At 37.9% G+C, this 27035-nt stretch overlaps 1 protein-coding gene across 3 annotated transcripts in view; it reads right to left on the bottom strand.

Moving 5' to 3' along the window:
• PolE1 (DNA polymerase epsilon catalytic subunit 1) overlaps positions 1-27035 on the bottom strand; it is a 157677-nt gene that overhangs the window by 116221 nt on the left and 14421 nt on the right. For 2 of the 3 annotated variants that reach the window (XR_011900843.1, XM_072306321.1), the window contains exons 3-6: positions 21079-21297; positions 16760-16995; positions 8813-9056; positions 4244-4560 (exon numbers count right to left, since the gene is read on the bottom strand). Coding sequence is in view for 2 of the 3 variants with exons in the window: in XM_072306321.1 (XP_072162422.1) it covers positions 4244-4560; positions 8813-9056; positions 16760-16995; positions 21079-21297 (1016 nt within the window). In the remaining variant the exon portion in view is untranslated. Of the gene's footprint in view, positions 1-4243; positions 4561-8812; positions 9057-13624; positions 13722-16759; positions 16996-21078; positions 21298-27035 lie in introns of those variants that run through there. The other variant, XM_072306322.1, reaches the window with a different exon arrangement.

Genomic DNA, 27035 nt, shown 5'->3' with positions numbered 1-27035 from the left:
TTCTGCTCCTCAATTTGGATGCAATCAATTTGCGATTCGGAAAGGACCCCGATTTTTAAAATTGGGCCCTGTTTTACCCCCCCAAGGGGCTTGAGAAGCTTCTGACCATGAATTTGGTTCTCGAGGTCGATTACCTGGGAAACCCGGTGTCCCCCCCCCTTTTTTCTGGAGAATTTTACGTCATTTTTGAGACCAAAGAGAAATTATGGAGGGGGTAACGGTCCCCCCCACTTAGGGGATCATTTTTTTTGGGCCTTGAATGGTTCCGTTGGATTTTTAGGGGTCAATTCCACGTGATATATTTTCGTGCTTTTCAATACTGATGCGATCTATCCCAATTCGGTCGGAACCGTGACTTTTAGCATCGTGACCCTCCCCTTTACCCCCCAGGAGGGGGGGGGGGTTCTGGACCACAAAATTCGGATTCCCTTGGGTCAATTCCTATTCAACCCTCCTGCGTCTCCGATTTCGTGCGACCTAAACCAACCGAGAAAAAGGCCTGGTACGGGTGGTCTGAAACACCCTGTATATTTAGGCCTAGCTCAAGAATACGTGCCTCAACTTTTTACAATATGTTTCAATTTAATGCTCTTTTCTTTTAGAATACCACTTATTTTTCATTGCGAGCAAGGCGCAAGTCACATTCGGTGTCAGTATGACTTCTAAATAATTTTGAGTCTTCTTAAATATAGAAACTGCATTTCTTATAAGAAGATATAGCTCAAGATCCTCTCTATAATATAGTGAAAATATTTCAATCAAATTGGAGAAAGTTTAACGAGTCCTATTTAAAGTCCTTTTGAGATAAGGTGTATTCACTTTAAATAATGAAATATGGCAGAAATGTTGGCCATTTCTTTCTCATTAGATGTAAAGATAACCTCTAACTATGCATGTGAGTGTATGTCTCGTGATAAGCATAGAAAAAATGGTGAAGGAGGCGACCTCTGCTTCGTTAAAGTCTCTTCTCATTGGTTACACCCGTAACACATTTTTACCGAATAATTGTAGCAATAAAAATTTTGAAGTTACACTCCACTTAAAGATGTAGGGAAAAAATTGTCATTTCAAAATGACATGAATTAAAATAGTTACATTGAAAACACCCTGTATTGTGTTACGGGTGTGACCGGTAGTACACTAACTTTCAAAAGTTACATATAATAAACAGTAATTACTTTTATAAGTTGAAACTTTGCAGGAGCACATGTTATCTGTTTCTTGACAAATGTAAACATAAACTCAAACTTGGATTTGGTGGTGACATAAACAAAACTGAGGTAAACCCCATATATTTCTGAAAACAAGTATTCAGGAGTCCAAAAATAAATATTATTGGGTCATTTGAAGGGGGAAAAGTTACCCCCTGGACTATCTTGGCATGGATGACCCTAAGACCCAGAATTGAGGACCATGCCGGAAGGAGGGCGTGTTGTAAATGTAAACGCTGTAAATGTACAAGGTTCAGCTTCGTTAGAAAAACGCATTTGAAGATTTGAAATGGTGTCCTGAAAAATTAAATGCAGCAGTTGGTTAAACCAAAGGCCATTCTCTTAAACTAGATCCTTCAGCTTTGAAATCCATTAAAAGTTTGAAAAAAATCAATTATTTGCCCTCTGTAATCATTGGACAAAGTAAGCCAGAGATACGCCCTTCTTTGGAAATCCTTGTATGTACGATAAAAAAAAGAGGATCGTTTTTCTTTGATAACTCATAAAATAATGAAAAAGAAGAAAATCGGGGACATGACTTCCTGCAAATACATTTCAGCATTCTAACGAGTCAAAGTTTTTTAAGAGCGGGTCACTTGTTGCAAAGAAACCCAGCTTTTTTCAGGTGCACTTGTGATTGCTTAAGACACTAAATTCACTATCAAGTTGATTTTCTTCATTTGTATCTCGTGACGAAATAAATTTAAAGCAAATCAAAGATCGTGGTTTCTGCAGAATTTCTTCAGCTTTCTATCGAGCTAAAGTTGTTTAAAATCGGAGGGTTATTAGCGGAAGAAACTGAATTTGTCCGGTTGCACGTTTATAAGAAAAGTGCATTGTTTTTGTTTGAAAACTGATATAACTCGCTGTTGCACCTTATTGAGTCTGGGAGGTCTCTAAAGGTGGTCAAACATTCAATTGGTTACGAATTGCACACATTAAATTCTGTTTGTCTAGTTTCAATTACTCCTCCCCCCCCCCCCCCGGTATGGGATATGCTGTGTTGCCAATCGTCCATAAATGAACAGTAATCGTAGGGCGGTTTCTTTTTAAAATTGCTTTTTCTTAGATTGTCTTTTTAAACTGTGGAATTTCTGTTACCTTAGAACCGAGTGTTGCTTAATGATTTGATACATTGTCCATAAAAATGAACTTTTGAAAGGCCAAGCCTTCATCACCCAAAGATCCAATTTTATGAGGATGGAAAATGCGTCGATTTAATCATTCAAAAAAAAAAAAATGCCCATGTAGAGAACTTTTCTTTTCATTTTTCAAGAGTATCTGATGGAAATTCTGTTAACTCTTGTCTGTTAAGCTTTATTGATCTTAAAATGGTGCCAAATTTAATTAACTCTAAGATAAGGTACACCACCTGACCGCTTCGCAATCCAACCCCCAAGTGCTTTTTCCAGTCAGTCATTTTCCATAAAAAAAAAACCCTTGTTGAATATTCTGTAGTTGTTCATACGACAGATTTCAACTTCTATTGATTAAAAGACTTAAGACTTGTCCGATGTTGCAAAATTTTTCCAATATTTTTCGTAATATTCTGGAGAAGGATGCGTGTGTTATCTTTTCTCCCGCGCCTGCGGGTAAGGTGGCTGATAGAGGAATTTCCACGCAGCGCCGCGCCATAGCAGCCATTTGGGAGATTTTATGATCGCAGACATGTATCCCACATCAAACATACATGGAGTCACGAGAATTTGTTTATAAACTTATAACACCGGAGCTAAAAGCTTCGGACTGCAATTTCAACATTACAAATGTAATATGCAATACATCATAACTCTCACATTTCACGTTCTGTGATTTACAGTAAATAAAAATGAATAATCATTCTATTCGGCTAAAACTATTCCTTTTTATGAGAAGAAAATGGAAGTGACACTTCTTTCACCAGAGAACAGGTAAAAATCCATATCACGGAAGCCAAAATGTGTAAATATGGAGAGAAAGTTCGTTGGCCGGAAGAAGGGCGTATATTCGGTGTATTTCACGAGTCAATTATTCACATAACGAATCGACAGATTTTTCTCAAACTTGGAGGATATTCTCACAGTTCGACGTAGAATCAGAAAAGCCGAAAGTTGAAAAAAGGGCGCATCTTGAGATACGCCCTTCTTTCGGCATGGTCCTCAATTAAGGGTGGTTGGTATAGAGTCAGGAGCAACGTATTAGTTTTCCAAAAATGATTAAAAAGGGGATAATTTGGGAATATGCCCAGACAAGAAAAAAATAGGGTCTTTCCATTATGATCTGACGCTTCAGAGGCAATAACTCGAGCTTAAGTTGACAAAACCCTAGGCTCTTAAACATTCTCTGAAAGCTCTCATCACGCTAATAAAAACCGCGTGCAAAACTTTTTAAGTTTTCCAGTAAAAAATTTTCTGATTTCCAATTTAGACCCACCGCCGCCGCGTCTCCTAAAAATATTCAGGGTATCTTGAGACTTTGGGAAAGATGGGGCATTGTTAGGTGAATGAATAGGACAAATCTCAGATGTAACCGCCGAGAGCGAGAAATGACCAATTTTGCACAGGGCCCTAATATAAACTTTGGAAGCGATTACCTAAGTCTTTTAGATCTATACCAAAAAAATACCTCAAGGCAATACCGGTGACAGGATCTTAACCTAAAGTATAATTATAATTTTATCTCATTAATCATCTCATGTATATTACTCTCTTTTTAACTTTGATATCATTTCTCTTTCTGTTTTTTGCTCTTTCTTTCTATTAGATTGTACCACTTAGGCCTTTGTGCCAGTATCTGTTAATATTGGTTTCAACTTGTATGCTCTTTAATAAAATATGATGTCCCAAAAAAAAAAAAAAAAAAAAGTCTTTTAGATCAACAATTTTTGAAGATAGATTTTTTTTCAATCATCCTAGTACAGAGTTCTGTGAACGCTTTAAAATAACCCAAAACTAACGATGTAAATCTGTCCACTTCCTTACAAAAGTAATTACTAAAAATTGAGAGATTAACCGCATGTAAAAGTCCAAAAATTGCTCAAAGATAGTACTCACCAAAGGCAGTCCATATGGATGGCAGTTCTGCATGAATAAATCCCTTCGTTGTTCTTAGAAAACCCAATTTCCTGCTTCATATTCAGGTTGTAAAACCCAGCTCGAGTTTCAACAAATGGCCAGTCAAAAAAGTCACCATTGTAGGTAACAAAAATATGAGGCCTTACCTCCATTATGTGCTCAAAGAATTTTCTCAATAGCGATGCTTCGTCTTGCTCATTGAAAATAGTAAAAAATCCTTCAAATTCTGGTTTCGGGGTGTACTCAAAATCATCCACATCAGCAGAAATTATTTCTCGATTGGTAATCAAGTAGCCCTGAGACAAACGTTGTGAAAATGTATATTATGGTACAGAATGTAAAGTAAAAAATTGTAGTAAAATAAAATTTTACCGTTAAAATTTTCGCATTAGTTGACATGCTGTGGGATGCAGCTTGTACAGGGAGAGTCTGAAATTTTAAGACAGCTCATCATCAATCTAGTTCATTTCATTAAAAAAAAATTCATTTACCAAAAAAATTTCATCTCAAAATTGAAATTTTTAAAGGTTGCTCAAGGGCCTCAAACTTAGTAATTTTTGCCAAGGTTACCGCTCAGAATTTCTACAGTATCATAAGAAAGAATACCAGTTAGTTCTTTGCATGTCCAACAAACATGGTTATATGGAGCTCCAATTTGACGAATATTTATTCTTTCTGATCCTTTGGGTCACAAAAATGATGTGGGCAAGAGCTCGCAAGAGTCGCCTGTCGTGTGCTTCCCTCGGTGGTGATTGAATCCGCAGCGCATTGTTCCATCGATTTTGTAGACAGCCTCTCGCTGGAACATTTTATCTAAAGTCTCCAATTCTGACTCTAAAACACTACATCATCATCCTCACAGTCTCGAAAGTACTTTCAGTGCCATCAATGACCACATAACGCTCATTTTTGGCTAAAAAAAATTTCAAGAATATAAGCGTAAAAGGTGTGCTCAGGTTTTATTGCTATTGTAGAGAAAAACGCTGAATTTGGAGTTCTAACTGCATTGAAACTGAAAATTCAGCAGTTTTATGAAAATCGAATAAAGCCTTTTTGAGCCACCTGTTCACAGGTAAAAAACCAGCATTCACACAATTTCTATTTGTGGCTACAAATGAGCATTAAATGGCCATTTATGACACATTCATTCTTAAAACTGTGAGGATAGTTTGTAAGTGTTATGGAGTCAAGAGTTGGATGCTTGAAAATATACTTACTGGCAGGAGGCTGTCTGCAAAACTGACAGAGCAACTTGCTGTGACTCCAACCACTACCGGGGAAAGCGCATGATAGGTGGATTTTGCAGGTTCTTGCTCAGATCATTAGCATGGTCCGAGGATTCAGAGGACGTAAATATTCGTCAAATTGAAGCTTAAATAACCATTTTTGTAAGATAAAGAAAGAAGGAACTTATTCTTTTTTTTCATTATCCTGGAGTTTCATGTACAATACCGTATGAATGCAAAAAGTTTTTTTTTTTTTTTTTTTTACCTTGATTTATATTCGTCAGTTGTCTGTACAAGTTAGGACATTTTTCAATGTTCAAGATTGCTCATTTTTGTCAATCCATCTTTTCTCTTCCTTTCATGTATAAATGTTTCTATTAAAATTTATTTTAGTAATTCCATATTTTCCCTCTCTACAGAAAATCAAAATTTGCAGGAAAACGTTACTCAATTAAATAATGAATTCATTTATTCCTGAATGAGTTAACATCATCAATAATAGTAAATGAAAACAATATATTTTTTTTTTTTCAAACTTGGGTTATCAGTTATTATTCAATCTATGAACTGGGCTTAAAAACTTGCACCCAAAAATTTTTTTCGTACCTAAATTTCAAATTAATATACTGTATCCCAAGATGAAACATAAAACAATTACATACATCTACTAAATTAATTAAAACAAAATGAACTATTTTTGCTTTAAATTGAATGGCGAAGAAGAGGGGTCTGACCAAAAAAAAGGTAAAATAGTCTGATTCAATTTGAGGTGAAAAATCATTACTACCCGGCCCTACTTTTTCGTCTTTCAAATATGAAAGATTGAAAACTGAAGATGAGATATTTACAAACTAAAAGGAAGGACGACAGTCCAACCTTATGGGAAAAGTGGGCCCAGTTAAATCGGCTGGTGTTTTGATACTTTGTAGGTCTTAACCTACTGATTAAAAGTGTCACTGGGCGTTTCTGCCTATCTTGAAGTTTTACCTCCCATTTTGGGGATTGAAGTTTCCAATTCAGCATATAATTGGTAGTCTTGACAATCGGGTTCATTGGTCGTTTTAAGATTCTTTAAGGGTTTGTTGATTCTATTCTATCCTCTGAATAAGCTAGAAACCATCCAAACTCAAAACTGAACAATTTTGCTTTATGGGGAGGGGGGGGGGGGTGTTTTTGCCACCGATTTCAGCGTCAGCGAATCGCTTTGAGCCGATTCTTTCGTCATGTTTTGGATCATTTTTTATGCAAATGATTTCGATTGCATCTTGGAAGGTTGCAGCTCAGAATATACCCCTGGAGGAAAGGTTGAGGGGGGAGGAAGGGTTGGGGGGAAGAAACGCGCGACCGATCTCGAGCAGCTAAACTGGCTTGCGCGAGTCGCATTAAACCGACGGTTTCGCCATGTTATGGGGACTTTTTCGTGTCAATGAGGACGACTGCATCTCGGAGGGTCGACCGAGATGCAGTTCAAGATTGAAGTAGAGGAAGGAAGTATTGTCAATCGCCTTTCCCGCGAATTTTGCACGCCTCACTCTAAAGTTGTAAAGTCAATCTAAAGTGAATTTCCATAACCTCATTCTAATAATGGAAGGTCAGCAGACTTAATTTTACGAGTCTTATCCGCAAATGGGCTGTCAATGCTTTTAATTTTCACCCCGCCCCTCCATTTGATTATTCTGCTAAAATGAGTAAGAGGGAAGGATCGAACTACTTTTCATCTTAATCCATGAATTATCAACCTCATTAACCCCCACCATCTATGCATCTATGAATCAGCGATTCATCTCCGTTTTTGGAGAGTACCTCCAAGAAAGAATTACCTTAAATTATGGCGTTATGGAAGATGCCATATTAGATTGTATGCGATACACAGATACTAATAATGCAATCCATGGGAGGCAATCTATGTAATGCAATCAGTTCTGAAGGTATTTTACCAGTTCTGGTTTTTCATTCTTCCTACCGGCGTTCCATAAGTAATGGATCAAATCCTGGAAGGTCTCATTACATTAAGTGAGGCGAGCTTGCTGAGATTTTTTTTACAAAACTAGAAAATCTAAGGAAAAAACATGGTCACATATTCCTTCTTTTTTATATTTTTTCTTCTTTTCAAAAGGAACTAACCCCTCCCCTCACCAAAATTGCAAGATGCATCAGGAGATGCTAAAAATTTAATAATGCGTTAAAGGGTATTAAGTTTTAATCACCCTAGCGTCCATAAAAGTGCCACTTATCTAGTGTGAGTGCCACACAGAGCTATGCTAAGAGATCCTATAGCAACGGAGGGTGCGGATTGAAAGGCCTCCTTTCCCTTACAACATTTTCTGTGTTCCATCTCAGTCGACCTTCTGAGATGCAGTTCGCCTCATTGACATAAAAACGTCTCCATAACATCGCGAAACCGTCGGTTTAATGCGACTCGCGCAAGCCGGTTCTGCTGCTCGAGTTCGGTCGCGCGCTCCCCCCCCTCCGCCAGGGGTATATTCTGAGCTGCATCTCAGTCGACCTTTCAAGATGCAGTCGGAATAATTGCATAAAAAAATTTTCCAAAACATTCTGAAAGAATCGGTTTAATTGCGACTCGCTGATGCTGAAATTGGTGACATAAACACCCCCCTCTTCCCCCTAAAGGCAAAATTAGTCAGTTTTTGAGCTGGAATGGTCTCTAGCCTATTCAGAGGATAGAATAGACTCAACAAACCCTTAAAGAATCTTAAAAGCGACCAATGAACCCTGGTGTCAAAACTACTAATTATACGCTAAATTGGCAACTTTGATCCCCAAAATGGGGGGTAAAACTTCGAGATAGAAAGAAACGCCCATGGACACTTTTAATCAGTAGGTTAAGACCTACAACATATCAAAAAGCCAGCCGATTTAACCGAGCCCACTTTTCCCATTAGGTTGGACCTTCGTTCTTTGCAAATGTTAACCTTTCAGAAAGTCAAATGAACGTTTTGAAACAAATTGAGTAAAAGTTTGTTTGACCCTGGAAACCGTTTTCCGGCAATAAGCCACGTTTTTCAAACTTTCAGAGGTAGATCATTCAACAATCAACTGTTGTACATCATCGCGCATCGGGCGTACCTACATTCCCGTACTTCAAAATTTTTCTGAATATTTCTGTGAGTATTGTTTCAGTTGATGAGAAATTCTCTGAAGTTTCCTTGTCTTGTACAACGATGAATTGTTTTAAAAATAGTATGTTTACTACGATTTTGGGATATCAAATGTAAATACCCTGTCATGCCCAACAGTCAAAGATTTTTAACTAAATAATTCAATGTTGGAGTTCATGTTCGAACAGAAAAGAGAGACTTACTTGCCCATCAATCATGTATGAAATCATCATAATCTGATCTGTGCTGGCATCAGGAAATTTGAGAGGTAATTTTGTTGTCTCGATATCAAATGCAAGCACGATCATGTCTGGCCTATCGATAAGATCATCTCGCTTTGTAATAACAGGGATACCATGTTGACCTCGGGTTTGTATTGAATACCATGATCCTACAAAGATTTTGTTGTTAATCGATACTCTCACATGGTATGGTACATCATGTTCTCTGGAAAAAGAAAATTCTAGCATACAAACTGAAAATGGTTCTAGATCTGCCAGCAAGGTTTAAAAAAAAATAAAGATCACTATGACATCTAAACATAGTTAATAATATAATACTGGCATGGGCAAAAGTAACGATCGACCTTAACTAGACCTTAAGCATAGTTTCAAATGAATGCGAGTTATGCCTGAATAAACAAGGCATATAATTTTTTTTCCTGAGTGAGTTAAGTGAATAGTATAGCATAAAACCCCAAAAAACCTAACGTTGAATGGTGGCATCAACACCATGCACGATGAGTTAAAAAAACTCATAGTATTACAAGATACTTTAATCATGTTCCTTAAGTGTAGATAAGCACAGAGGCAGGGGCTACAGAGGTAGAGTTTCAGCACAAACAGGGTGAGCAAACAGTTCCCCCCCCCCCCCCCTGTAACTTTTGATTGCATTCACATATCAAAATAAAATTTTCAGGATGCTTCTAGATCAATAAGAGCTACTTTTTGGCACATCCAAAATTTTGGGGGAGCAACCCTCCCGCTCGAAACTTGAAATTTTCAAATTGTAACCCCCCTTTCCTGATACATCGTTGCAAAGGTAATAAAAAAGGAAACTTTTCAGCGCAAACCGGAGGTGGCTGCATTTTTTTGTTCCAGAGTTATCAAGGCCAGAGGAGGTCAGAGTCCAGTCAAGGTTCAAAAAAGGCTTGTTTTCAAAAAATCATAAGTCCGGTTCAGAAAAATCCAGAAAGGCATAAAAGGCGGCAAAATTCTCGGCATTGCATGTGCTTTCAGAAGAAAAATCGTCGAAAACCTTGTCGTCTACGCTCAGAGTGATTTTTGCCCCCCTCCCACGACTAACTGAGTAGAATCAAATAAGTTTTGCTCTACCATGTCTGCCAACTTTTTAGCCCTTCAAAATGGAAAAATCTGACATTTTTTTTTTTAAATTTGTTCAAAATTTTACGCTTAATCAGGTCCCAACATCACTTTAGGCAGTTTTTGCCATTTAATATCAGAATTTTGGCCCTAAACAGCTGAAATGTCCTGTACCGTAGCCTGTCTGCGACTCAAGTGCGCAACTTTAACGCTTCATAACCATCATCTTGCATCTAAATACTTCCACTTCTGCTGTAAATTCACACTCAATTTGTACCTAACTTATTATTTTCAGTTATATTCATCCAAATAAGTGAAAATATTGACAGTCTTTGCGTCATGCAGCCTTGTCTGCGGAATTCGCGTCCTGTACCGTAGCCCCCTTTTTTCAGCATCATTTCGTCCGTTACAGTGCAGCACTTATGAACTTTGTTTACTTTTTTTGTGTTATCGTGACTATCACACGCTGATGTCGAGCAGAGGAAAAAAAACCGCAATGAAACAGTAAATTTTGACCGTTTTTTATGAGTTTCTAGGTTTAACGACCATCTAGGATGTCCTTACCGTATACCTACCTTTTTAATGCATAAATCACTTCAAACTCTCGAATTTTGGTATTTTTTGATACGCTCTGATATCTTAACCTCAAATCCAGAATTTCAACCACATGCGTGAATATGCCCGAACACCGTTGCCAATAATCACACGATTTGTCCGCACCGTAGCCGTCCGTACCGTAGCCCTTAGCCGTCCGTACCGTAGCCCTTAGCCGTCCGGTACCGTAGCCCGTAGCTGACGCGCGATGCGGCCGGGTCTACGGTAAGTACGGACAAAATGCGAAAGTCATCCAAAAATCGGTGCGCTGTTTGATAGATCATCCCACTTTACTTTCTTTATCTATCACCAAAATTTGGAATTTAAAAAAAAAAGAGAGACGCATTTTTTTTTAGTACGACGCGACTTAGAAGAAGGAGGCTTTTTTTTCGATGATTGCATAAGGATCGCCATCTTTTTATTTTTTTCATTTTTTCTTTTAGAACTTTGAGTCCTCTTTTTCGTCTGAAGTTCATAGCAATTTATTCGTTTAATATTTATTCGTCAATATCTAACTTATTTTTTTCTTATTGTCCTTTAAATATTTATTTAAGGTGATTTGTGACCACATTTTCGATAAATTTACCTTTTTGTTTTCTTTCTTATTTTGTAAAAGTGCACCTGAAACGTTCTAACGTTGTCAAGCTTGTTTTAAGAACTCAGCTTCTAAGATTTGTCCCTAATTATTTAATGCGTTTACTTTAAAATAAAAGCAGTTCATTATTTTTGAAAAACTGATTTACTTACTCTTTTTACCTTTATTGCCTGTAATTATTTATAAAAGTGGCACTTATAAGCTATGCTATAACTTGGCAGTTTATTCCCCAATGAATTTCAGTTCTTTATAATTCGGCCCTTGCATACAGTAATATTTACGAATGCCTCTTCGTCCTTACCGCAGCCCGTTTGTCCGTACCGTAACGTTATTGTCCTGTACCGTAGACCAGTAAAAAATTGTACAATTTGTAGCTTTAAAAAGAGCAAACCTGTAGAAATTCTTTAAAAAAGTTGTCTACCACATCTTCTAAGTTAGTTCTAAAGAAATTAATTAAAATTAATCGTATAATTACATTTCCCGGTTTTTATGGGAGAAAAATGATGGCGCAAAATTCTATAAATCGGACTTTACAGCAATTTGGGTGCTAAATTTTGGAAGTAAAAACTTTGAAGGAAATTTTTTTTTATTCTTCTACAAGAATATATCTCATTGAGTGCAAAAAAAACTTAAAACGGTATTATTATCGCACGTATTGATAGAAAAACAAGCCTGTTTAATTGGTCTACGGTACGGACAAAAAAACTTAACTTCCAGCGATAAAAGAGGCCAAAAAATTTTTTCTGTTGAAAAAGAAGATTGACCACTATTAAAATCGACTTTCCAAGAGTATGAGGACTTCAGAAAACATCCTGAAGTCTTGAAATAACTAAAGTCACTTTTTTACAAAACGATGGCTCCAAGAGCAAAACTAATTTGATTCTACTCAACTGTCTTTCTTGCCGGAGGGGCGGCCCAGTTCACTCGAGGCGAAAGTAAGCACCTTTTTGAAGGTAACTCAACTACCTGATGGAGCCCAGGCTATTTGGGGGGGAGGGGGGGGGGAGGCCCCTCCCCGCCTCCCCTTCTGCAGAAGAATGAATAGATTTATTTAGAACCGTCGATTTCGGGATTTTGTTGGGGGGTCATTCCACATAGAACTTACCAGTCATGCAACCGCCCGACTCGGATTTTGATGATAAATTTTTTTCTTGATCAGACCACCAAATAATGAACTTCTGCAAAATATTAGGTCTCAAATCGAAAAACTCACTGAGATATGAATTTTGGAAGTTTTAAGAATTTTCAAGAAAGAGACGTTTCGAACTTCCGAGAAAGAGAGGGTCATTTTCCCCCAAAAAATTCACCCCGGGCCCATTTTTCGTCGGATTGTAGTGAAAATTTGACACGATGTCCATGAAAGTATATAAATTTGAGAATAAAATGCATAAAATGTTCGACTTCACTCATTGATGTGCTGCGGTTGATTGTTCGTTGTGATTTTGTCTGATTTTAGCGACAAAACCTTCCCCTCTTCAAATGCTCATAACTTTTGAGCTGCAAGTTATTTTTTGCTCCAATTTTTTTTAAAATGCTCCTAAGAGTATTAGAAAGACGCCTAAAGAACAATTCTGATGGCGTTTTGGGCTTTAGTATCTTTTTTTTCACTTTTGTCTGAAAAAGGCCTAAAAAACTGGAAATAGCACCAACATTGTTCCGATAATCGACCATTACCCTGAAAAGTCAACTCAAAAATCGCTCAATTTTTGCCTGAATGGTCCTTACTGTGTGTACAATATGTTTGAAAAATAAAATCAATGGTATTTCGGGTTTAAATATCTTTAACTTCGAGTTTCTTCCGAAAAAAGGCCAGCAAAACTGAAAAACACTGAAATTACACCAATTATCGGCGCTAACGTTGGAGTAGCAACTCAAAAATTGCTCACATTTATACTGAATGGTTCTCACTGCATGTGAAATACGTCTGTGGAATAAAAGTGATGGTATGTTGGGTTTCCATAACCCTTTTCCCGACATTTTTACTCAAGAGAGGCTCGCTCAACTGAAAAAAGCGCTAGGAAAATCTCATTAACCGACCATTACATTGAAAAAACAATTGATTGGGGGCCCAGATTTTTCACCAAAGGACTCTTGTTGTATGGGAAGCACACTATCTTGAGGAGTGAATATAGTGTATTCTTGGTTGTAGTAGTTTTCCCCTTCACTCCAATCTTTACGATCGGCTTCAAAGTAAGGAAATAAAACTGTAGGTATCTCTTAACTGATAGGCATCTGTTATGGAATTTGAGTACGTCACTGGTGTTAGACTCAAGTTCGGGTTGAAAGTTCGTGAGACCGTTCGGCACCAGTTGATTTTTAATAAAAGGTAGGTAGAATCAACAAACTACTAGAATGGATTGAGAATTATAGACACTAAATTTTTGGAGATGAAATTTAGAGTTAAACTGAGTCAAAAGAGAGAGCATAGAATCACAAGAGTTAAACAGTAAAGAAAATAGTCACTCAGAAAATGTGCAAGAAGGCGAGAGTGGGCACAAACGTACTTGTACGGGTCTAGATGGTAAAGAACCTGGGGTCTAAGAGATGAGAAAAGACTGACAGACCTAGATTTTAGGGCAGCGCTTGCTTATATAGACTTGCTGAGGTCACGGGTGGTGAGACAACAGGCCTACACAAGATTGGCTGGCTATAATCTATGTAGTTATCAGCTGCAAGTTTAGTAATTAAATTTATGGGTGACTCTTGGTGATGGCTGGGAGATAGGGGTGAAGAAGACAAAAGTGGACGAAATCCAGCCATCACTAATGAGTGTTCTAAAATTAATAAGAAATATTCGAAAATGTAAGGCAAAAAGATGAGAAGGTGTTGACAGCATCCCTATTCACATTAAATGTGATTTACTGACTCCTGGATGGCATCATAATGAGGTTAATAACTTTCAAATGTATTCTGAAATAAAAATTAATGGAAAAGATAAAAAGTTCTAATAGGAATTATCAGCACATTAAATTGTTAAAAATTGAGGGAGGTTATTCATGCTGACTAGAGTTGAAGTATTGTAATTATAGTTTTGAAAAATTGAGTTACCTATTTATTTCCTTAACATCTCAAGCAAGGGTTTCACTCTTAAAGGGTGGGAAAAAATATGTACAAAAATCATGTATTTGGATATTTTGCGTTAAAAAAATAGAATGTTATCAATGAAGTACGTAACTGTAAGGTTTGCCCTTGTATCACTCAATTCAGAACTTAGTTGCTTTTTCAACTCAAAGCATTAAATTTACTTCAAAAAACTTTTTAATATTCAAATCTATAAATTAGACTGTTGCTGATATAGATCACGATCTTGATTGCCCTGAATAATTACTCTAAACCAGAGTAAGTTAAAGTTATGCTAGAAATCACAACAAATTCGTTGTTGCGTGTGTGCGTGATAGGCATTGGTTCTTTGGGCTTGTTCTATCCAAATCAGAGGAAGAAAACGACTTTGAAATTTCATTTATGTATCCATCCGCGTCCGTGAATTAAAAAGTTTTTTGGAGTAAATTTAATGCTTCGAGTTGAAAAAGCAACTAAGTTCTGAATTGAGTAAATCAAGGGCAAACCTACAGTTACTTTATTGATAACATTCTATTTTTTTATCGCAAAATATCTAAATACATGATTTTTATACATATTTTTTCCCTCCCTTTAAGAGTGAATCCCTTGCTATATTCACTCCTCAAGTTAGTGTGCTTCCCATACAACAAGAGTCCTTTGGTGAAAAATCTGGGCCCCCAATCAATTGTTTTTTCAATGTAATGGTCGGTTAATGAGATTTTCCTAGCGCTTTTTTCAGTTGAGCGAGCCTCTCTTGAGTAAAAATGTCGGGAAAAGGGTTATGGAAACCCAACATACCATCACTTTTATTCCACAGACGTATTTCACATGCAGTGAGAACCATTCAGTATAAATGTGAGCAATTTTTGAGTTGCTACTCCAACGTTAGCGCCGATAATTGGTGTAATTTCAGTGTTTTTCAGTTTTGCTGGCCTTTTTTCGGAAGAAACTCGAAGTTAAAGATATTTAAACCCGAAATACCATTGATTTTATTTTTCAAACATATTGTACACACAGTAAGGACCATTCAGGCAAAAATTGAGCGATTTTTGAGTTGACTTTTCAGGGTAATGGTCGATTATCGGAACAATGTTGGTGCTATTTCCAGTTTTTTAGGCCTTTTTCAGACAAAAGTGAAAAAAAAGATACTAAAGCCCAAAACGCCATCAGAATTGTTCTTTAGGCGTCTTTCTAATACTCTTAGGAGCATTTTAAAAAAAATTGGAGCAAAAAATAACTTGCAGCTCAAAAGTTATGAGCATTTGAAGAGGGGAAGGTTTTGTCGCTAAAATCAGACAAAATCACAACGAACAATCAACCGCAGCACATCAATGAGTGAAGTCGAACATTTTATGCATTTTATTCTCAAATTTACATACTTTCATGGACATTGTGTCAAATTTTCACTTCAATCCGACGAAAAATGGGCCCGGGGTGAATTTTTTGGGGGAAAATGACCCTCTCTTTCTCGGAAGTTCGAAACGTCTCTTTCTTGAAAATTCTTAAAACTTCCAAAATTCATATCTCAGTGAGTTTTTCGATTTGAGACCTAATATTTTGCAGAAGTTCATTATTTGGTGCTCTGATCAAGAAAAAAATTTATCATCAAAATCCGAGTCGGGCGGTTGCATGACTGGTAGGTTCTATATGGAATGACCCTGGGTTCAATTCTTTTTACATTTTACTTTAATTTTTGGTTCTGTTTAGAACTGTCGATTTCCTAATTTGAGCACTTAATCTAAGAAAAGGTAAGACTGCACTGAAAATTGAGTAAAATGTAAAAAAAAAATTGAACCTGACAAAATCCCGAAATTGACGGTTCTAAACAAAACAATTCATTCTTCTACAGAAGGGGAGGCGGGGAGGGGCCTCCTTCCCCCCCCCCCCCCCCAAATGGCCTGGGCTCTGTCAGGTAGCTGAGTTACCTTCAAAAAATTGCTTACTTTCGCCTCAGGAGAACTGGGTCGCCCCTCCCGCAAGAAAGACGGTTAATCGCGGGAGGGGGGCAAAAATCACTCTGAGCGTAGACGACAAGGTTTTTGACGATTTTTTTTCTGAAAGCACATGCAATGCCGAGAATTTTGCCGCCTTTTATGCCTTTCTGAACCGGACTTAGGATTTTTTAAAAACAGGCCTTTTTTTAACTTTGACCAAGGATAACTCTAGAAAAAAATAAAATGCAACCTCTGGTTTGCGCAAAAAATTTTCTTTTTTTATTACCTTTCCAACGATGTATCAGAAGAGGGGGGTTTATTACCTTTCCAACAATGTATCAGAAGAGGGGGGTTACCATTTGAAAATTTCAAGTTAGTGAGCGCTCTGATTTTGGATGTGCCAAAAAGTCGCTCTCATTGATCTAGAAGCATCCACAAAATTTCATATTGACAAGTGCATGTGTTGGTGCCCGCATGGGGTTGGGGACTTTTCGCTCACCCTGTATAAGCACAGCTTTTTCATTTTCTATGAGAGGAGCTTTCAAATTTCCCCTAATTCATTCAGACTTTAAAAAAAAGTAAAATATTACTTAATGGGGGATCACTAGAATAATAAACAAACATCTATGAAGCAATGAGACATACCTGATGTCCATGATATTATCTAAATTATCAGTATTCTTCTTTGCAGAATTACTGGCTCCGCGAATACTTCCTCCTGTGCTTTCAGCCAACATTTCTGAGTAAAATGTCTTGCTGTTTTCCCGTTCTTTGTTCTTTCGTACTGCAGAGAAAATGGTCTGTTTCACTTTTTTCAGTTCACTAGTATTAGGAAATGATATCTTTAAAAATGTTTGTTTCAGTCCTATTAGATGATTTGGCTGGGGGAAAAAGAGACAAAAAAGTTAGGAATATTTCGTTTTGTGAAGTCAAAGTTCCCTGACATATGCACAACTTTTCAATGCTTTTACTTTATTTACTTATTTTTGTTGTGATTTTTCATAATTGAATAACTTTTTTCAGAAAAAAGCACCCTGTTCAAAAAATAATATTTCCTGTAAAGCCTTAATGCTTTCAACTAAAACACCCGGGGGGCTTCTTTCGGAATAAAACACAAAGATGAAAAAATAATCATATTTAAGAAGCTTTTGTAGTTGGATGAATGAAGAATTAAAAACCTGAAGGCCTTTATTACATTACAGTGTTTCGTAGGGGTTCATGGAAAATGGGTTCAAACTTGCAAGCGGTGAAAGTTTTAGAGATTTTACTTGTTGATGCATCAGATAATAGCTTGTCTTTTCCTCAAGTTCTCATCCTTGCACAAGCTATGGAGGAGGGGGGGGGGGTTGATGAAGAGTTAAAGTTTACAGGGGTGCAGAATTTTTTGCCTTCACATTGTTTTAGGCAGCACTCTGTATTTTAAAGCTGCTTCCACATTGCTGTCCACAAAAGACTGTGCACCTCACTTTATTCTTTGCATAAAACACACAGTTAACAATTTCTAAACAACGAAATAAAATTTTGTATTATTACCTTCTCTGGAAGACCACTGAAAGGTCATCATTCCTCTTTCAGTTTCGAGTAATACATCTAATCAAGCACTGAGAGTGGAATTTTTGTAAGTCGTATATTTTCGGGTTTCTTAACTTGCTATCTAGAACCCTGCTTAGCACTGATAATAAAAGGGAAGAGGGAGGCCAGGAGATAGTAGATATAGGCTGATTTGAAAAAGATTTGATAGTGGGAGGCATCTTTTTAGGAGACCAGATTTATTACAAAATGATGGAAACATTAACTTCAAATAGCCTCACCAAAAAAGGGTGTTTTTCGCCCCTTTTGGGATACCAGAGTAGGTCATTTAAAGTCGAAACCTTGCCCGGCAGTTTGCCTTACCATAAGCTTTCCTTTGAGCTTTGACCTGTTTACCAACTCCGGTGTACTAGTCTGTTTAATTATAATGCACTGGACTATTAGTCTAGAATTCCTTGATTTTAGCATATAAAAAATGAAAAATTGGCAACGCTGTACAGCCTAAACGAGGTGTCACTTCAAATTGAAACTTTGCCTGGAAGTTTGCTTTACCATGAGCTTTCATTTGAGCCTTGCCTGGTTGACAAACTCGAGTATCCAAAAAAGGGGCGAAACTTGGCGAGGCTCTTTATTTTGTATTTATTTATTTAGCACTCTCGTCATAATGGTGTATGGAGGAATCTTATTTTATAAAATATCTTGAATTGAATCTTAATATAATACCTTAATAATAATCTTATAATATGATCTTTATATCTTAAATATAGAAATTATCTTATTTCATAAAATACTCACGATTTTACACAGGTGTTAGTGAGAAATTTTTACAGATACTGGGAACTTATAAGATAAATTGGTCTTAGCATTTGGCCAACGCGCATAGGCTCTGCCTCTTCAGAAATTTTAGTGGACGCCCATCATGTACTGCATTGATGGGGGGGGGGGGGGGGGGGAAGGAGAAGTAATAGTGATTCTTCTATAGAAACGAGTTGGTACCTGGTCTACAGGGTGGGCCAAAAGTCTGAAAAGTGTCTATAACTTTTGAACGAAAAGAGATAAAAGGTTCCCATCAGTACCATTGCTCATTGTTGCAAAGGGCTGCCTTTTTACGGGGATCTTTTATGGGGCAATTTTCTAAATTTTCAATTTTTCAATTGGCAATCTCTCCCCTTTGAGACACATCCCTGGAAGGAAGATATAAAAAGAAAATTGCTGTGGCACAAATCGGAGATCAATCCAACGTTTCGTTCTTGAGATATTCACGATCTAAGTTGCATTTAGACCAATTTTTAAAAATTGACAAGTCCTGTTTGAAGAATCCCAAAAAGACCGGCTTAAAATTCGTAGAACTGCTATAGCTTTTATAGTCGAATTATCTGAAGATGTATTTTCGTCAGCTCGCGTTGAGGGTGGCGGAGGGCGCTCGCCGCCTGAAAGAGCGACATAACGGAATCGTTTTCCTCAGTCTCAAAGCGCACTCAAAATCGGGTGCGTGTCAAAGTTTTGTGGCAAAACGACAGCCAGTGTCATGACTTTGAACGCGCTTTGGGACGGAGAAAAGCGACGCCACTATGTCGCATTTTCAGGCGGCGAGCGCTCCCCGCCATTCTCAACGCAAGCTGACGAAAAATGCATCTTCAGGTAATTCGGCTATAAAAGCTATAGCAGTTCTACGAATTTTAAGCTGGTCTCTTTGGGATTCTTCAAACAGGACTTACTCTGTTACTCAAGCAAATAGAAGGTACCTTGAGTTTGTCTCCTGACTCCTCCTAAATTTTTGTGGATATTTATTCAAAGTTTAAAATTCTAAAATGAGAAGGATATTTGAAACATCATTTAATTTTTTTTTTTTTTTTTCCTTTCGTTTTGAAATTGTGTGAAGGCTTTTATTCATGAATTTGCCTTAACTTCTGACTTAATTGTGTTTAAAGAGCTACTTTCTGTGTGAGGATGAAGCTTGAAATTTTTTTTCTCTTGATCTCGTGTCCCCTTGATAATACCTTGGGGTATGGTGACTTGGGAATAACCAACCACTTAAATCTTCGGCGTTGGGCTGTCATTGTAACTCGAATCTAGCTCATTTGCCATTAGGTCTCTGACCTAGGCCCTTGTGGTTCTTCTGGATTGAGAGTAGGCTCTCGTTAGTTTTAAGTTGTTTGTTGAACAATAATGGCTGACAGAGACGAGTCCAGGACTTTGGGAAGTTTCTAGCGAATCAGAAAACCGACCCAGAAGTAGAGCGCTACTGGTGGAGAAAAGTGAAAGTGTTAACTAGGGTTTCGTCGCTAACCGCGAGAGAGCGTACCAATGCAGATCCTGATTCCTGAAACTTCCCAGATTCCAAAGACTCGGACCAATCGCAGCAATGAAAAGTTTAAAAATAGCCCGCGACTTTGCTGATTGCAGATGCTATTTTATAGGATGGCACAATATGTGCGCTTTGAGACGGAGAAAAACGGTGCCGTTACGTCGCATTTTCAGGCGGCGAGCGCCCCCCCCCCCCCACCCTCAACGCGAGCTGACGAAAAATACATCTTCAGATAATTCGGCTATAAAAGCTTTAGCAGTTCTACAAATTAGCCGGTCTTTTTGGGATTCTTCAAGCAGGACTTGTCAATTTTTAAAAATTGGTCTAAATGTAACTTAGATCATGAATATCTCAAGAGCGAAACGTTGGATATTTCTCCGGTTTAAGCCACAGCAATTTTCTTTTTAAACCTTCCTTCCAGCGATGTGTCTCTAAGGGGGGAGATTGCCAATTGAAAATTTCGAGTTGTCCTCGGGGGCCCTATAAAAAACCCCCATAATAAGTCAGCTCTTTGCAACAATGAGCAATGGTACTGACCGGAACCTTTTATCTCTTTTCCATCAAAAGTTACAGCACTATTCAGTTACTTTCGGCCCACCCTGTATATTTCAAAATCACAGCTTTAATTAGTTAGAAAACCTCACCTAGCCACCATTTTGAGATGAAAATTAACAAAATATTTCCAGTTCTGGCACAGGGTGTCTACTAAAACAGGCTGGCCAAAAATCAGTACTTATACAGTACTTTTTCAGTACATTCCCGAGAAATTCAGTACCTCCTCAACGAAAAAATTCAGTACTTTTTCAGTACCTTCATTTGACGAAATTAAAAAAATCGCAACATTTTGAATTTCTCTTTCAAATTGCGACAAAAATAAAAAATTCCGGACCTTCTGGCGGAATTTCCGCACTTTTTCAGTACTTCCGGACCGCCCTCAAAAATTCAGTACTCTTTCCGGACTTGTAGACACCCTGTTGCTGATACTTTCCTACTTAAGCTCTTCTTTAGGTGGTAGTACATATAAAAGGTGGGGATTTCAAAATTTCGAACATAAGGAGTGGTTGATTCTATTCTTGGAGAGCTAGACTTACTCTAGAGAAAAAAGAAAAACAGGGGCATTACTTACCAAATCTAAGTCTTCCTTTGCAACGATTTCAATGCTGCTGATGGAGCCACCGAATTTTTTGCTCAGGTAAGTTGACACTTCTTGCATAAATTCTTTTTTGACAAGAATATATAAGTAGGGAGAGAATGGTAGGGAAACTTTGAAACGATTTCCATTTTCTTCAATGAAGTAGTAGTCCACAGCACTAATTAAACGTCTATCTTCATCTTGAATTTCGGTCTATAGTTATGGGAAAAAGAAATCTAATGAATCCATTCAAATCAAGGAGACAGAAGGTAAAATGGGATGATGAACAGGCAGTTCTTTTTCCATATTTGTGCTGCTCTCGATCCAAGTCATTTGATTGCTTGAAAAATCAAAAGAAGTATAGAATATACTTCAATTACTGTAGTCCCTCTGTTGATTTGGAACAGAGGCCCTGAACTGAATAAAAAGTTTTAGGTCATGAAGAAAAAAACATGAACATACACGGAAAAACAATAGAAATGTAACTCAATAAATAGAGACTTTTATGGAGACAACGAGCAAGGATCAATGATAGGGCCATTACTATTCATACTGTTTATTAATGATTTTGCTATAAATCTTTTTTTAAAGTTAGAGATGAATCTCTTTTAAAGTTGTTTTGTTCCATTATGTTGATCATATATTCATCATTAAAACTCTGCAACACTAAGAAACTACAGGAATCGAGAGAAATGCACAACTACAACAAAAGAAATAAAAAAGGAAGTCTCATCCAAAAATAAGTAAAACATCGACTCACGATCATAAATTTTACTGTAAACTACCGATTAACAACAAAAAAAAAAAGAATTGAAGAGGAGCCTTGAAACCGTAATGCCCTGATCAGACAAATCCTTGTCAAGCAATAACCTTATTCTATTGCTGACTGTACAGACAGGACCAGTTGAAATTATTCATGTTATTATATCTATATTCTTGTTATTTGTTATGCAAACATTTAACTACAGCACTACAGTATTAGTACAGGACATCTATGCATTCATCAAATAAAGTTTATTTTATTATACAGGGTGGCCCACACCTACCGTACCAGGGCCTTTTTTTTGGTTAATTTGGGTCGCACGAAGTCCATGAACGCAGGGATGAATAGGGAATCGACACCAAGGAATCCGAATTTTATGGTCCCAAAGCCCCCCTGGCGCCCCTTGAGGAGTAAAAGGGGGACCGCACTTCTTAAATCGACACCAAGAAATCCAAAATCGGCCCATCCGTGTCCAAAATACCGACCCCTAAAGGTGAGGGACAGAGCCCCCTTTCAAAAAAAATCAAGTTCGTTAAATTGACATGGAGACTCGGAAAAAATGTGTGTTTTTGGGTAATCGACCCCAAGGAGTCCAAATTTGGGGGTCCCGTTGTCCTTAGAAACATTTCTGAACGGACACAGGAGTAACCTCTACACCGGTTAAATTAAAAAGTTCAGAGACCCCCTGTGCCCCATCAGGAGAGTCTCTGAGGACAACGGGACCCCCAAAGAGGGTTATTCAAAATCGGCGATTTTACCCCCCTCTTGGATTTCTCCCGGAGTTGGATATGTTGTTCCCTATCACATGACACGCCTTTTTCCGACATTGGCAAGTTCACCCGAAATTTTTCCCGCGCGCTACAGCGTTGCCAAGTTGAAAACGGACAAATTCCGTAAGTGGCATTAAAATTGAGCTATGAAGTTGCGCTTTTAACGAAAATTCTCTAAAAATTGCGTACTTTTAGGAAATGACCATGTTTTTGATGTCGCATTAATTTTAACATGCATTGTTGCCAATTTTTCGATTTTTAAATTCGACAAATTTTACAAATCCGCGAATACCCAAAAAAGCTATCTTCAAATTTGAATGAAAAGTTGTCTAATCGATAGTTCGTTTGATTTCGCATCCATCGATATACAGGGTGTCCCAAAAGTCCCTTCCACCCCCTCTAAAATTTTACCTAATTGATATTTTGAAACAAAACTTTGGGGATGTTCATCGATCAATGTTAGCTACTTTTGGGGCCCCCCAAAATTTTCGGGCCCCCCCGTGGGGAGGGGCTGCGGACCCCAACTTTTTTTTTTCAAATAGCAACCCCTATCTTGTGATACCTCATTCGAAAGAGCATAAAAAATTAAGAATTTTGGCGCAAACCGCAGATCAATATCTTAATTTTTGACCGAGTTATGATAGGTCAAAGGTCAAATTTGACCTATTTTCAGAGAATCATAACTCCGGTTCAAATTATCGTAATGAAAAAAATAAAACGGGAAAATTTACCAAATTGTAAGCACTTTTAAGTAAAAATCACAGAAATTACCTCAAACTAATTTTAAGGGGGGTTTCGGACCCCCAAATACGTCAATTCAAAGGTCATTAAATTTTCCCGCAAAATAAGCCAATTTCCCCCAGATTTGCCTCCACATTAGTTCAGTAAGGTCAAAATCAGTTCAATATTACGTTGGCAAGTCCCCAAATTTCGGGAAAAGTTTAAAAAAACGAAATTTAAGGTGATTAAATTTGACCGTTTAATTTTTTTTTTTTTTTTTTACTTTTCCCGAAATTTGGGGACTTGCCAACGTAATGTTGAACTGATTTTGACCTTACTGAACTAATGTGGAGGCAAATCTGGGGGAAATTGGCTTATTTCGCGGGAAAATTTAATGACCTTTGAACTGACGTATTTGGGGGTCCGAAACCCCCCTTAAAATTAGTTTGAAGTAATTTCTGTGATTTTTACTTAAAAGTGCTTACAATTTGGTAAATTTCCCCGTTTTATTTTTTTCATTACGATAATTTGAACCGGAGTTATGATTTTCTGAAAATAGGTCAAATTTGACCTTTGACCTATCATAACTCGGTCAAAAATTAAGATATTGATCTGCGGTTTGCGCCAAAATTCTTAGTTTTTTATGCTCTTTCGAATAAAGTATCACAAGATAGGGGTTGCTATTTGAAAAAAAAAAGTTGGGGTCCGCAGCCCCTCCCCACGGGGGGGCCCGAAAATTTTGGGGGGCCCCAAAAGTAGCTAACATTGATCGATGAACATCCCCAAAGTTTTGTTTCAAAATATCAATTAGATAAAATTTTAGAGGGGGTGGAAGGGACTTTTGGGACACCCTGTATTATAGCTAGCTGGGAAACTTTTGGTTCGCGAGATATCATCATTTTTGTAAACAGCTTTATGGAGCGACGACGCTTTTTGAGTCCGGGCAGATAGAAATTTTAGCCTCCAAAACCACCGGGTAGCGTTAATTCCATGGTTTCCTATGTAATTTTTGGCGCTGAATCCGAATTTGACCATTTCATAAAAAAATTGTCACCAAGATGTTGCCAAATTTCGCAAAAATGGCTTAAAATAGGCCTTTTTGGCGGATTATGGCCAGTGACTTGCCAGGAGTTGATCAGACGACAAAATTGGTTATTTCCATAGTTAAAACTCGTTAAACTTTCTACAAGCTGAGTCAAATTCTTTCTGCTCACGGCAAAATTAAACGCGCGACAAGCAGCAAACTGAAAAAAAGACACCAAAATTGGCGCTTTTAGTAAAAGCGTTTAGTAAAAAAGTTCTAGTAAAGGTACTTTAAAACACCCGGTATCGGTTCATGATACAGGACATTAAATCATATTTCAAGAAACTTGGTTTGAAGTCCCTCACTAATACCCCTTCAAAGGGTATTTCCTTTGAAATAGTGCTGAAATGAAGGTTAGAAATGGCAACTTAGCACCCCCACATTTCTACAATAGTGCATACTAGGGGGCTACGCCCCCTGGCCGCTTCGCGGCTCTTTTTTTACCTTCTATCAGTGTTAGTTTTATTTTTCCCCTAAAAAATTACGATATGAGGTATACTTTACTTTCAGAATGAAATAATTTTTGGTTTTGATGAATAAAGAAAAAAATTTTTTTTTTGAAGTCAAAAGGACGCGTTTTGGAATGACTGCTTGATGAAATATTGCAGTAAAACAACGAACAATGATAATCAGGTAATAATTAAGATAGTCAGAAGTCGAGGATCGAATCCACATCTTGTTGTAAGTGTACGCATCCGACGTCTTAGACGACTCGGCCACCGCTCGAATGGTGATAATCGGCGTGAATCTTGCGTAGGTAAGTATAGAGCTGATGCGCAGGCTACCCAGCTACTGCGCAACCTCCTCGACCACTGCGCAACCTCCTCGACCACTGCGCATCCTCTCGCGCATAGCGGTAGCAGTCCCGGAGCATTCCGTAAATTCACTCAATTTTATAACTTGATTTTAAAAAAACCTGGGTCTCATATCCAAAATCTGATTAGAGCGGGCTCATCTAGGGCCTATTACCTGTCGATTTACGCAAAAATCATAGAAATCGGCCCGGTAGAACGCTCAAACGAACTATGACAAAATGTATAAATTTACATTGTTTAAATGGGAGAATTCGCAACTTTACCACGTAAAATAAAAAAACCTGGGCCATATTTTGAAAATCTGAAAAAAGTTGGCTTATCTAGAGACAATTGCCCGTCGATGGCCGCAAAAATCATTAAAATCGGCCCGGTAGAACGCTGGAACTAACCGTCACCAGTTACGCAACATTAGGAGGTCTCGGAGCTTATATTTCTACTAAAGTGCATATGCAGACTTGCATACGTTGACAGAAAGTTGTAACCAGAGTATTTTCTTTTGTAAGCTTCCACTTGAAGTCCAACAGGAGGACATCTGCCTGAGGCCAAAAAGGGGCGAAAAGGAGCTTAGGTACTACAAAACGGCCAAATCGGCCTAAACACGGAATCCTACAATTTTCTCAGCCCCCAGGGAAAAGGGGGAGAGGGAGAGGGGGTTGAAGTCAAAACCTTTAAAGTAGCATAACTTCTCAACGGTATGTTGTAGAAAGATGATCTTGGTGTCAAAATTTTCAGAAAAATAAGAGCTATCAAAATATTTGTATGAAATTAATACTTTCCCAAAGTTTGACCTACTTATGGAGGAATCATACAAGGTCCTACTTTCGTAAATTTTCTTTTTTCGAGATTTTTGGTCGTTCGGTTTGCACCGAACAAAACAAAAACAATCCTTAATGAAAGTAGAGCTTTTAAGGTTTCGAACAAGCCCAAGTTCGTCTTGGGAAAACAATTACAAGCGGAGTTATGAGTCTTCATAGTTGACACGGCGCACAGTGTGTCAAAACCCCAATCTAGCTGCTCAAAACCCCCCTCATATCAAGTCAACAAATGGTATTATTTATGGTCAGAGTGGGTCCATAGGCACCCACTGGTTACGTATCTATCATGGTTATCACAAAAATAAATTTTTTGGTCGCTAAAATGATAGGGATTGCAGCCGGTAAACGTCCAGCCTCAATCTCGCCATCAGGAGTGGTGCCACTGAATTGCTTTTTTTTAGAGTACTTCGTGGCGAAAAAGGGTCATCTCTGGATGAAACGAGATGCCAAAGGCCAGAGAAAGGAAATATGACCGTTGATTTCTCCAAAATCATTATTCAAGTATTATAATTGCTCATTGAAAACAGTGCCCAAGACCGTTTACTTTTCCTGGCTTTAATAGAGCCGCAAAAGCGCGGAACTACACGGAACACCATGAAACTTATATGAGAGTGTTCAGAAAACTATGTAGATTTGAAATGTCTTTAGTTTTACTGCGACCTTCCGCGACCTTGAGAGTAAGAGCACATTTTGTTCGGCGATTCCTAGTGTAAAAGCGTGCGGGCGGCGTTATGCGATCTCCCCCGACAGGCTGTCACAGGTGAATTGAGACGGAGGCAGCATCTCACCACGCGCGCTCGGTCCCCTGATTTGAGTGAGCCTTGTCATGAGGCTTTTCACCGGCGAAGATAAGATCGTATGGTGGCTCAGATGATTGCTTCTTTCATTATTACCTGCATGACCGGGGTTCAAATCCCGAACAAAACCAATTTTTTAAAATTTTATTTTCTTTCATTACGATTTTCCCATTATCTATACTGTCAT

This window comes from Bemisia tabaci, chromosome 1 (assembly GCF_918797505.1).
Source record: "Bemisia tabaci chromosome 1, PGI_BMITA_v3".
NCBI classification, from domain to species: domain Eukaryota; kingdom Metazoa; phylum Arthropoda; class Insecta; order Hemiptera; family Aleyrodidae; genus Bemisia; species Bemisia tabaci.
Note: the sequence above shows the minus strand (reverse complement) of the source record. Positions and strands in the feature narration are given on the sequence as shown.